The sequence below is a fragment of the Esox lucius genome, chromosome 4, assembly GCF_011004845.1.
Source record: "Esox lucius isolate fEsoLuc1 chromosome 4, fEsoLuc1.pri, whole genome shotgun sequence".
Lineage (NCBI taxonomy): Eukaryota > Metazoa > Chordata > Actinopteri > Esociformes > Esocidae > Esox > Esox lucius.
In genome coordinates this window covers 11,771,697-11,782,750 of record NC_047572.1, presented here as the reverse complement: position 1 = coordinate 11,782,750, position 11,054 = coordinate 11,771,697, and the positions used below count along the sequence as shown (strand labels likewise).

The following is an 11,054-nucleotide window of genomic DNA, read 5'->3' as shown; positions in this document are numbered from 1 at the left end:
GGAAGGATGCCATTTTTTTTGTTAGCAGGAACAGCGCTAAACCTGAATCAGGGATGTGAGAAATAAAGATTATAGAAGACTTGAAAAAGTTACTTTGGCAACCATTATTAAAGCGACTTTTAATAGTCATTTTCAACATCACAACCATTGTCCATGACCTGGAGAAGAGATAAGGATAGCATTCTACAAGCCTTGGCTTTCTTTTTTGATGAAAATGTATTTTGGGATTTGTAGCCGCTGCTTCGGGAATAGCTAATGAGCAGTCAAACAAACAAATAAACAAACAAAAACAGAAGCCATTCTCCTTTGAAAAGGCTTCTTATAAGAGGCCATTAGAAACAATATAAAAAATAAACAAAAAAGATGACAAAAGGCCCTTTTTGCTTGATTTCATCTTAGACTGAATCCTACAAAAATGACCAGTCATTTGTTGTGCTTTAAACTAGACCACATGGTAGACCAAAACAACCCATCAAAACAAGTCTGACTTTCATGAATAAATGTCAGGGGGAAATAAAGAGACAATGGCACATCGTTTGCATGAGGTGTCACTGTCAGGAAAGAGGATGGAAGAACATTGATGTGTTATCCTCCCTAACTAGGATGTTACTAGGATGTTATTTAAATCTGATTAAATGTAATGTATTCATCAACTTTCCAATCCTAAAGGAATGGACAAAATCATGAAAAAACACAGAAATCATATTTATTATAGTACATCATGGACATTATGGTTTCTGCAACAACAATAAAGTGGAATACGCAATATTGAAACGGAATATAGATTAATATACAGTATTTACAGTGACAGTAGTACATTCTAAATAAAAAGGAACATATGACAAAAAGCAAATGGATTAACACTTCAGACCCTTGGCAGAGGCCTTTAAAAACCAATGGGAAAACAAATGTTCCCACATCGTTTGATTGAAAGGATTTCTGGAGCATGGCATATAAATGATATGCAAATCAACATAGTAGTGCAGATGTTGAATTCAGAACATTTCAAATGCACTCACTAATATTTGTTATATTTGGCGGTGGTTGCACATAGGGAATATAACCAAAACAATTGTAGTATCTATAAGATAGTGGGCACACTGCCACCTTCTGGCTAGATAGAGTAAAGACAATGTGGATTCTCTGTGGAAGTTTAATAGCAAAATTCCCGACACTTTCACAGCTTAAAGACAAATGGAAGTTGACCAAATATTTAAAAGTAAAATAAATTAATACATAAAAAGACTAAAACATTTACATTTAAATATGCAGTTGTTTAAAACGAATAAAATACTCTGAGCGGCCAGTTTATCAGATATGCCAACCCGTTCAATAAAAAATTGATAGATCCTACAGTGAGTCACATGGCCTTGGCTTGCTGTTTAAAGCTGGCAGATAAGCTTCGAGGTGTTCAGTTCATGTTCAATTCAGTGTTAAAACGTAAGTCACTGAGTGTCGTCTGTGTCAGACATACAGTTTCCAGTAGATACCCACGTGAACTTGTTTTAATGAGCCAAGCGCGATTCAGTATGCGACAGATCTGGAGTGGACAGACGAAGCACATCCAGAGGCAGTATTGACACGGTAACACTAACAAACGGAGGGGCGGATAGACGTGCTTCTTTCCTGCAGCATGTCTACGTATCTAAAATAAATCCACCCTCCTTGGTAAGGTTTACCATGAAAAATCTGTGGGGGGGGAAAGTCTGTCCTTTGGGCAAAAACAGGTTGTTAATGAGAGTGGTCGAAAGAGAATGTCAAGAATTGTGCAACCAGGAGGGCCCCCTACAAGCCGATAAGGGCACTGCTTGTAGGGGGCCCTCCTGGTAGGAAATGTCAGAACACCCAGCTCATCTGTGTTCAGCGGTCACGACAGGATGCTCCTTTGGGCATGCAATCGCTGACACAGGAAAGTGGAAAAACCCTGGTCGAACAAATCCCGGTTCAGTTTTGTTGAGTGGCCTGCTAAAACCCCAAGTTTGCAACCCAAAAGAGACTCTTTGGTGTGAGATGTGACAGGCTATTTGCAGCATGAATATACCTCCATCCAATCTAACAGCAACTGCATGAAAACCTTGGGTCAAAATGGACCAACTCCCCTGTGAAATGTGTCCGATACCTTATAGAATCCCTACCTACAATACTGGCTGTTCTAGAGGAAATGTGGTTTCCGATCTAGCACAAGGAGAGCACCTGATAAACTGGCCACTTAATGCATGTCTAATCCCTGTTGCATGATGACAGAAATACCTCTAATCATTCAATTGTTGGTTTAATAAACTATTATAAAATGTATCCTGCTGTCAATAGCATTAGTAAGGTTGTTCTAGTCCAAAATGCATATTTTACTGTAAAACAGGAATGTACAAAACAGTGCTAGCAGACTAGGAAGTAATTTCAACAAAACAAAGTTGGTTGGTTATTCATCTCTCATAATATTTAGGCCACCACATCAAAACCAATAGGTTGGGTCCAAAATCCCATTACACTGCCATTTTCTTTGTCATAGATGAGTCTACAATGAGCAACTTGCACACATCTGATAATTTCCTCAGACAACGTTCTCCTCTGGCGGTTTCTCCTCTGGGCTCTCTGTCTTTTTGGTGAAGACGGAGGACAGCTCCTGTAGGAGCAGCTCCTGAGACGGAGTGCACGGCCCATGTTGTTGCCTTCTCCTAGGCACTGGCCGGGGAGACTTCTCATGAACCTGGGGTCCGTGGGGGTACCCTTCTCCACCCGGGTCCAGTGCATCCAGAGACCCAGCAGGGGGCAGCAGAGCCTCGTCTCCCAGCCCCAAAGAGCGCACTGGGTTGGGTCCGATCATGCGATCCAGGGAGCCTGTCTTCTGGGGACTCAGGCTAAGGCTCAGGGGGCGGTCCGGGACCTCCTGGGTCTCTGAGGAGTTGTTAGAGAGGAAGCTGGTCTCCAGGGACTTGAGGACCTGAAGGCCAAAGTCCCCCACCTCCTCATATAGGGGCTCTGGGGGATCTGGACTTTCTGGACGCTCCTCAAAAGAGTCCTGTTGCACCTTCATCGGCTGGGTGTAGGAGAGGAGATCAGATAGATCAGAGGTGGGAGTTGGAAACTCATTTGTGGTTAAATGTAGATGCTTTGGAAGCTCAGAGGCAAAATCTGAATTAGAAACAATAAGAATTTCACATCGAAATAAGGGGTTTGAGATGTATTTGTTTGGGATTATGGGGTTTCAAGTAGGCATCAGTGAGCGACAATGTAATGTAATGGAAGACAGTCATAGAAGAGAGTTAGACTGGGTTATACGAGAAATGTATATCTGTCCCATGAGGGGAATGGGTCCAACTAATGCCAAGGCAATGTGTAATTTAGTCATTTGGCTAAAGTATCCCTTCTTAGGCGTGGGTGTTGCTCCATCACTTGGGCAACCATCTCTAGACCACTGCCTAATACCCGGAACAACACTAGAAAAACTCAACAGACACCCTGACAGACAAAAAGGCAAGACAGGCTATTTTCTGTTAAAACATAAGGGGCCTTCACAAGGCTTCCCAGGCCTTCCCTTTAAGACTAAGGACCATTGATGCAGAACAATACAGGAGAACAATATCTCCTCCCAGGTCCATCCTGTTGTCTACACTTCAAACATCCACATCAACATCCTGATGGCGTCATTCCAGGAAGTCTGTGCTTCCAACAGGAAGAGGAGGCGTGGTTCGGTCAGATATAGTCCCTATATAAACCAAAGAAATGTCTTCATACAGACAAGAGGGTCTTAAAAAATGATAGATATGCAAGTTGGGAGAGCTTCAAACAGATTTAATGGGAACGTGTCAAAACAAACATTCTGCTGTCATGTTGTTCTTAGTTTCTGGTTAGATGAATGGAGTGGTCAACTTTGGTCGAGGTGGTGAGAAGGACAGTGGGGATTCCAGATGACATGCAAAACAAACGAACAACATGAAAGTCACTGCACCAGTGGGTTGATACTTACAAAGAACATGGAGAGGGTCCGTCTGTTGTGAAGCTTTCGCTGTAGAGAGACAAAACCAGTGCACCCCTTAATATACAGGCACATCCAAATGGTTTCCCTGAATCAGCCTTCTGCTGATAAACAACTTGAAGTCCTGGTCAGGGAAATTATCTTTGTAGGTCTGTCCAGTGACCACAGTGAGTGTTACAGAAGGACAGTATTTGTGGGATAGCGAAGTATATGGAATAGCACAGATACTAGACGCTGAACAGCTAAAAGAAATGTTCCAGAGCCTGGGAGCCTGGGTTGCTCCCAGGCTCTGGAACACTCTCCTCGAAACTGTCCATGACTCTGAGACAATCCCCATCTTCCAGCAACGCCTCAAGACTCATGAGTTAAATATCGCCTGTTTTCTGTTTTCCTACTGTAGTTTTTGTTTGTTTCTATTACATGTTCCATTCTGTAAAGCGTCTTTGTGTCCTTGAAAAGCGCTGTATGAATAAAATGAATATTAATAATTTAAAAACGTATGTGTGACGTTAATAAGGAGGGCAAAGTAAATTTTGGCAAAACATTACAACCCGTATGAGGGACAGTGTAGGTGGGAGATTTGGCTGGTTGTCTCCGGCAGAGCCATAGCAGTGTGTGATTGGCTTGGAGCATAGTCAAGTGGAAACATACCAGAGTCTGATTGGCTGACAGCATGATAGAGTTGCTCTCGTGTCCCTCCCCTCTGATGGGTACTAGGGGCATGGTCCCGAACTTCTGCTTGGATATGTCTGAGGAGGAGTGACGTCTCAGTACAGGAGGTCGGGGGTCATCATTCTGCATAGAGAGTCGTGAATCAAAATGGAACCAAAACTGAAAAGACTGAAATGTATAAAAGAAGAAATCTGAAGCTTATCCACAACACACCTGAGCTTTGAGGAAATTGGTTACCCAGTCCCACAGGTCTGACTCACAGAAGCAACAAAGGTACCTAAGAGAAAGTAACAAATCCAAAACACGAGAGCATTGATTAGCTCTTAGAAAGGGTGGGGGGGGGGGGTCTCATTTAAAGGGGAGGAGAGGGAGAAGCTGCATTAAAACAAGACATTCCACACTTCCTCTAAAACAATGTAGCCCACTTACATAACATCCTAACTTCCTATGTCAAGCAAAGCCTTACAAAGTACAATAAACAACAGGGAAATCTAAACAAGAACAAATACTCAGAAAACCAATTTGACTCAATCCATTAGTTTCAGTGTTTACAGAAATTATTTACAGTGATAGAAATCACTTGTAGGAACATTTTGTGTTTCCTTTTATAAACCGACAAAATCCTAGAGGTGACGACTTACAATTGATGTTTTTCCATCATGAGAGTAAAACCCCATTTAGTGGGTGGTTTCAGCTTCTTTCGAATTCCCATGTAGATCTTCAACGATTTCAGCGCCCATTCCTTTTCAGGCTTGATGCTCTGGAATAACAGCAGAATGTTACAGTGAGAAGACAAAACCTGCACATGTCATGGCAACCCTGTTCTCAATCAGCTTGGACTTGAAACCTGAACATGGGAATACCTTTTTGTCTTTCAGAAGTAGCAGCTTGTGATCCTTGATCTGAAAGGTATGTTCCTGAAAGCCTTTCCCGTGGAGAAGTTTGGGAGGCTCTTCACGACACTTCAGAACTCCCATCTTCATTATTTCACTACTGTAGGCTGTTAAGTAAAAACACTCACACTGTCTGTGATCAGATGGATTCAACGGTCAGTCTTGAGCCTTCTTACAAAGATTTTTGTGGGGCCAATAACCATTAGGAGATTGCAAGTGAGCACAAACAGATCTGGGGCCCAGGTTAAATCGAACTGTCCTTTCAGTCCTCTGAAGAGCACTTACCAGTGAGTATGTTGATACCCTCTCCTTTGGGCACTTTCTTCACCACCAGGTAAGCAGAACTCGGATCGGCCATTTTGCACCACTGTAAAGCCTGTTCCAGCACCTTCTCTTTGGGGTGTAGGGGTCGCTCTACCGGGGTAAACAAAACATTAGAACAACTAAAACAACCCATTAATCTGTTCAGATTTGAATCATTCAGCTGACGCTCATATCCACAGTGATGTACATACAGTAACTGGACACAATTAGTACCTATAGTACTTGACAATGTAAGTTAGTTGTGGCCATTACTCAGGGCCGTGGGATCAGGGAACACGAGTGGACGTGCCCCCTAGAAATACGCAAACAGGTTCCTTTATGCTGGGCCCCCTAGAAGAAGGCAGATGGGTTCTTTCATGGTGCCCGATGCTGGATCTGCCACTTTAATGTCCAGTCTGATGGGCCCATGATATAGTAGCTACAAGAACATCAACTCTAACTCCACTGACAGAATCTAGACTACTGGCACTCCTACTGGCACTCCTACTGGCACTCCTACTGGCACTCCTACTGGCACTCCTACTGGCACTCCTACTGGCACTCCTACTGGCACTCCTACTGGCACTCCTACTGGCACTCCTACTGGCACTCCTACTGGCACTCCTACTGGCACTCCTACTGGCACTCCTACTGGCACTCCTACTGGCACTCCTACTGGCACTCCTACTGGCACTCCTACACCACTTCCAGCTGCATCTAGTCTCCCATTCAGGGATTTACAGAATGAAATGTCCTGTATGGCTTAGTTGGTAAAGCCTCCATTCACACTACTGTAAGTCACTGTGGATAAGAGTGACTGCTGAATCAATTCAATATAAACCAGGACAACATCTAGGAAGGGTAATTTCAGTTGTTCTAAATAAATACTATTTTTCTGCTATTTACAGACATCCTATGGTATTCTGAATCTGAGATTTATTTTAACAGAAGATTTGTAAAACAACATTTTAAATGGTGATTCACCAAAAAACTAAAAGGTAAATCATTCTTTATATAGTATACACATTTTAAAACATTCAACATTGTAATTGATTCGAGCTGGGGTGTCTTGTATTATAAAGAAATGTAAAGCAGTCTGTTCCTATACCTGCTTAAGGAGCCCACAGTAGAATACTGGTTTTGCGCTGATTATGGCTGCAACAATTCTAATTTTGCAGAAAAAACACTAATTTTACCTCGCCTTAACTACAGTCTAAACAACACAGTGTGCCAGTTTAATGCATCTAGTGTCTGGAACGGTTTCTTTTTTTAGATGGGTAACTTCTGGAGAGGCTTGTAATGGAATACAACAAAACAATTCAGGGTGAACTGAACAACCTCTTCTTTACAATAAAGGATGATGACATTAGCACATGACGACGTCCTATTTCTTACCATTTTAAAAATGGACAATTACCCATTTATTGTACATTAATTTACCTTAGTCCCCAACTCAAGACATCTGAATCGGGATTAGGCTTGAATAATGTTTTAAAATAGCATATGCAAGTGTCAGATTTAACTATAGTCTAGTAGATGCACTGTAAATGGCATTAGTTTCTTGTTTTTAACAACATCTTTGTACTTGGGCTTCAGAAAGAGTAAGTATACATTACATAACTACTTCACATCAACATTATTGACTGATAAAGGAAGGTAACCTAATTTAGCACATGAAGCTGAAAGTTAATATTTTGCAATCTTTTATTTGCCAAAAACCAAAAGAAATGCAATTTAAAATGCAGCAAAGCAGCCCCACACCATAATGCAACACCTCCAGGCTTTACAGTTTGCATGAGGTTGTTATGTTCAAAAGATATGTTATTCTAAAAAATAATCTAAAATATATAGGGGTCCATTGGAATGTATCCCCCTCCGAGAAACCCTGTCTCCACATCTAAGCAGTGTCGTGACACTTACCCAGTTGTCCTTCCTCTATGGCCTCAAAAGTCAGCCAGACATCCTTCTCCTCCGCCGGCACGTTCCTCATGTACAGCACTTGGTTGGTCAACTCTTCAGCACCCATTGTAGGAGAGACCTGGCAAACATAAGCAGGAGCATTTTAGTTACAGTGCATTGGTAAGGTATAGATGGGAGGATGGTTATTAGGCGCCACCTTGTGGCAGAATGTGTAACATGTTCTATACTATTCGGCCAACATAACCATCACACTGGGGGAAACTTATCATGCGCTTAAAAAGACATTATACATACAACATAAAAACTGTGTACTACACTATAAAATCAGTGTAAAATGCTACTTATTTTTTTTATAAAAACAATACACTGTACGCTGTAGAGTCTAACAGGCTATCCATTGAAAAACCTTATGTTTGTTGAAATAAATGTATGTACAGGAAATGTACTTACTTTGAGAGTTATACAGCAGTCTGGTATCTTCTTCTCTAGATACACTTCAATGATCAAGTCTCCGGCTTGGGACAACTGCACAAAAAGATTTTAGAAAAAGAACATTTGCAATTTGCAATATCTGAAAAGCTTTATTGGCACAAACATCTTATGCAATCCAAACACAGTTCTGGGGTGTCAATAAAAAATAAAGATCTGAGGGAACGACATCCTGGAGACTCATGGACTTGGGGGGAAAACCCAACCTGAGGGGTAGGTAGGGTATTGAGAACTCATTCTACCTGTTTTTAACTGTTGTATACTGCCTTATTTAAGCACCCTCAGGACGGGAATCTGAACAGGTTTGGAGCTCACTTTTGAGCAGAAACAAGGAAATGCCGATTTATCTTCCCTGTAGTTATGCCCTGAGAAGAGGAACAGCCAACAGGTTTTTGGCAGTGCAAACCAGTTAGCTGACCCTAGCATTTCCTGATTTATCTTCTCTGTATTTAAGCATAAGACTACCACAGAATAATCGTTGCTCACCATTCTTTATGTCTTGTTGACACGGTCTAGGACCTGATGGTTTTGTTAGGGGCAGGACTTTCAACACAATACAGGTGTTATTTCTTTGGGAAAACAGAGGAAATTGTACTTCCTACTACTGGGTTGTGTGGTTGTCCAATATAACTATTTTAAGATAATTGCACTAACTGGAAGTTTGCAATAGGATCTTGCCTGTAGTAGGAGGTAATACACTGATGAATATTGTCATACCTGTGTGTCCTTCCAGGTAGTGATGAGGCTGATTTCCAGTTCAATCTGAGTCTGCTGCTCCTCATCAATCTGAACAGACAAAACCATAACGCGTTAAACGGCCCTGATGTTAAACAACAGGGTTGACCTTCAGTAGGGCAAACTTTAACAAAACGATTTGCAATGGAATGTGATCATCTACACTCTGATAGATAACGTTCCGGTCTGCAGTACCCTTTTCCATCAATCAAACTGCCTTCTGTATCCACGGAACACTGATTTCTAGGTGATGCATTTGAACTGCAGAATCACTTCGCTCTTTTATACTCACATCGAAGACATAAAGGTAGTTGTCTATGAGGTCCTCAACGATCTTCACCTCGTGCTCTCCTTTCCCGTCGGTCTGAAACAGGCTGGGGGCAAACAACAGGGACAGGTTCTTGGTACACATCTGGTTCAGGTCCGCGCACTTCTGGACCCTAGAACAATGAGAGCAAACAAATAACATTAAAGATCACAATCACTTACTCGCCAGTGAGGCTGTCTAACAACGATGCTCCGGAACTAGGTCAAATACGTTACAGCCCAGGAAGTATATTGAAAAATCTGTTATGTTGGACTTTTTGGAGAATTGTGGTTTAATTCCTGAACTTAATTCATTTAAATTGATTTGACCCCAACACTATTTTGTAGCCAGCTTGTGTAATGGAAACGGTTCTGTTTTACTGACCTGTAGAGATGGCCGATTAGCGCAGCCAGAGTCGTTCTGTTAACCCTGGGTAGGCTACGGATGATCTCCTTGTATCTGTCCAGGCGCTGAGTCTTATCCTTGGCTGTTCCTAAGGGGGACGTAAATGTACCCGTTAAACTACCACGTCATGGTACATCCTAACAACAAGGTCAGGCCGTCATTGGATGAATGGCATAAAAAAGCCCCAGAAACGCAGCTTAGTGGCGAGCAGTGGCACAGAGAGAGATTCCACTGCTCGCCACTGGCGGTTTACTTTTTAATATCACAGTTTGCCCACCTTTTGTGGAAAAATCCTTTGAAGGTTTAGGGATCCAAATCAACAGTACTCACTGACAGCTTCCTTCCAAAGAGGATGAAGGTCAGCCATAAAGATGGGGTCGTCTATCTCCCTGAAGAACCTCTTCAGTACGTCAGTTACGTCTTCGATGAAGTTATCGCCGATACGGAGTTTGACGTTTCGAGCATCCTTCCGGAACTCTTCCATAAGCAGTTTGATCCTGGACTTGGCCCCATTCTTTCTGTAGATCCCCTCATGGCCCAAACCTGAAGAAGCAATTCATCGATCCAGAACAAAAATTATTATTGCAAAAATACAAAAGAACCTGACATTTGGTGATTGTAAATTCGGGAAATGTCTTGTTTCTTATGGCACAGAGAAGTAGTTGTTTCAGCCCAGTCTTTACCATACTGGGTGATGAAGGCGATGCAGCTGTCTACGATGATGGGGATGTCATTCCTGCTGAGCTGCTGTTCCCTCAACGTGTTGCCCTTCCCTCCGGCAGCCCTCTGGATATCTGCGTACCACAGGGAGAAGTCCAACCGGCCCATACCCTGGAGATGCAGAGTTCTGGGGGAAGAAATGTCCACAATCATTGGAATAATATGGAGAAGATATACGGCTCCCTAAATAAAATCTAAATAAACGCATAACATTTGTTTTTTTGCATTCCTGAAAATGTGTCCACATGCTCTCCATAATGTTCTTCCCTGGCTGGATATACTTTAGGTGGACAGATTTGCCTGTACATAACACTTAATTCTGATCCTACTCTGTCCTTCTCTGTGTTCTTTTGCACATCTTAATCTTCTCTTCTTATTGGCCAGTCTGAGATAAGCTTTGTCTTTGTAACTCTGCCTAGAAGGCCAGCATCCCGGAATCTCCTCTTCACTGTTGACGTTGAGACTGGTGTTTTTATGGGGGCTATTTAATGAAGCTGCCAGTTGAGGACCTGTGAGGTGTCTGTTTCTCAAACTAGACACTAATGTATTTGTTATCTTGCTCAGTTGTGGTACCTGGGCCTCCCACTCCTCTTTCTATTCTAGTTAGGGACAGTTTACACGGTTCTGTGAAGGG

At 42.3% G+C, this 11,054-nt stretch overlaps 1 protein-coding gene across 2 annotated transcripts in view; it reads right to left on the bottom strand.

Annotated features, from left to right (window-relative positions):
• Nucleotides 1–684: 684 nt before the first annotated feature.
• The window catches only part of arap3 (ArfGAP with RhoGAP domain, ankyrin repeat and PH domain 3), a 28,438-nt gene continuing 18,068 nt past the window's right edge, over nucleotides 685–11,054 (bottom strand). Inside the window, exons 19-32 of one of the 2 annotated variants that reach the window (XM_010866428.4) lie at nucleotides 10,384–10,547; nucleotides 10,031–10,243; nucleotides 9,680–9,788; nucleotides 9,281–9,428; nucleotides 8,971–9,039; nucleotides 8,215–8,289; nucleotides 7,765–7,882; nucleotides 5,827–5,955; nucleotides 5,512–5,648; nucleotides 5,290–5,408; nucleotides 4,862–4,925; nucleotides 4,628–4,771; nucleotides 3,968–4,006; nucleotides 685–3,037 (exon numbers count right to left, since the gene is read on the bottom strand). In XM_010866428.4, the coding sequence (XP_010864730.2) occupies nucleotides 2,552–3,037; nucleotides 3,968–4,006; nucleotides 4,628–4,771; nucleotides 4,862–4,925; nucleotides 5,290–5,408; nucleotides 5,512–5,648; nucleotides 5,827–5,955; nucleotides 7,765–7,882; nucleotides 8,215–8,289; nucleotides 8,971–9,039; nucleotides 9,281–9,428; nucleotides 9,680–9,788; nucleotides 10,031–10,243; nucleotides 10,384–10,547 (2,014 nt within the window). In that variant the 3' untranslated portion in view covers nucleotides 685–2,551. The other variant, XM_010866429.4, reaches the window with a different exon arrangement.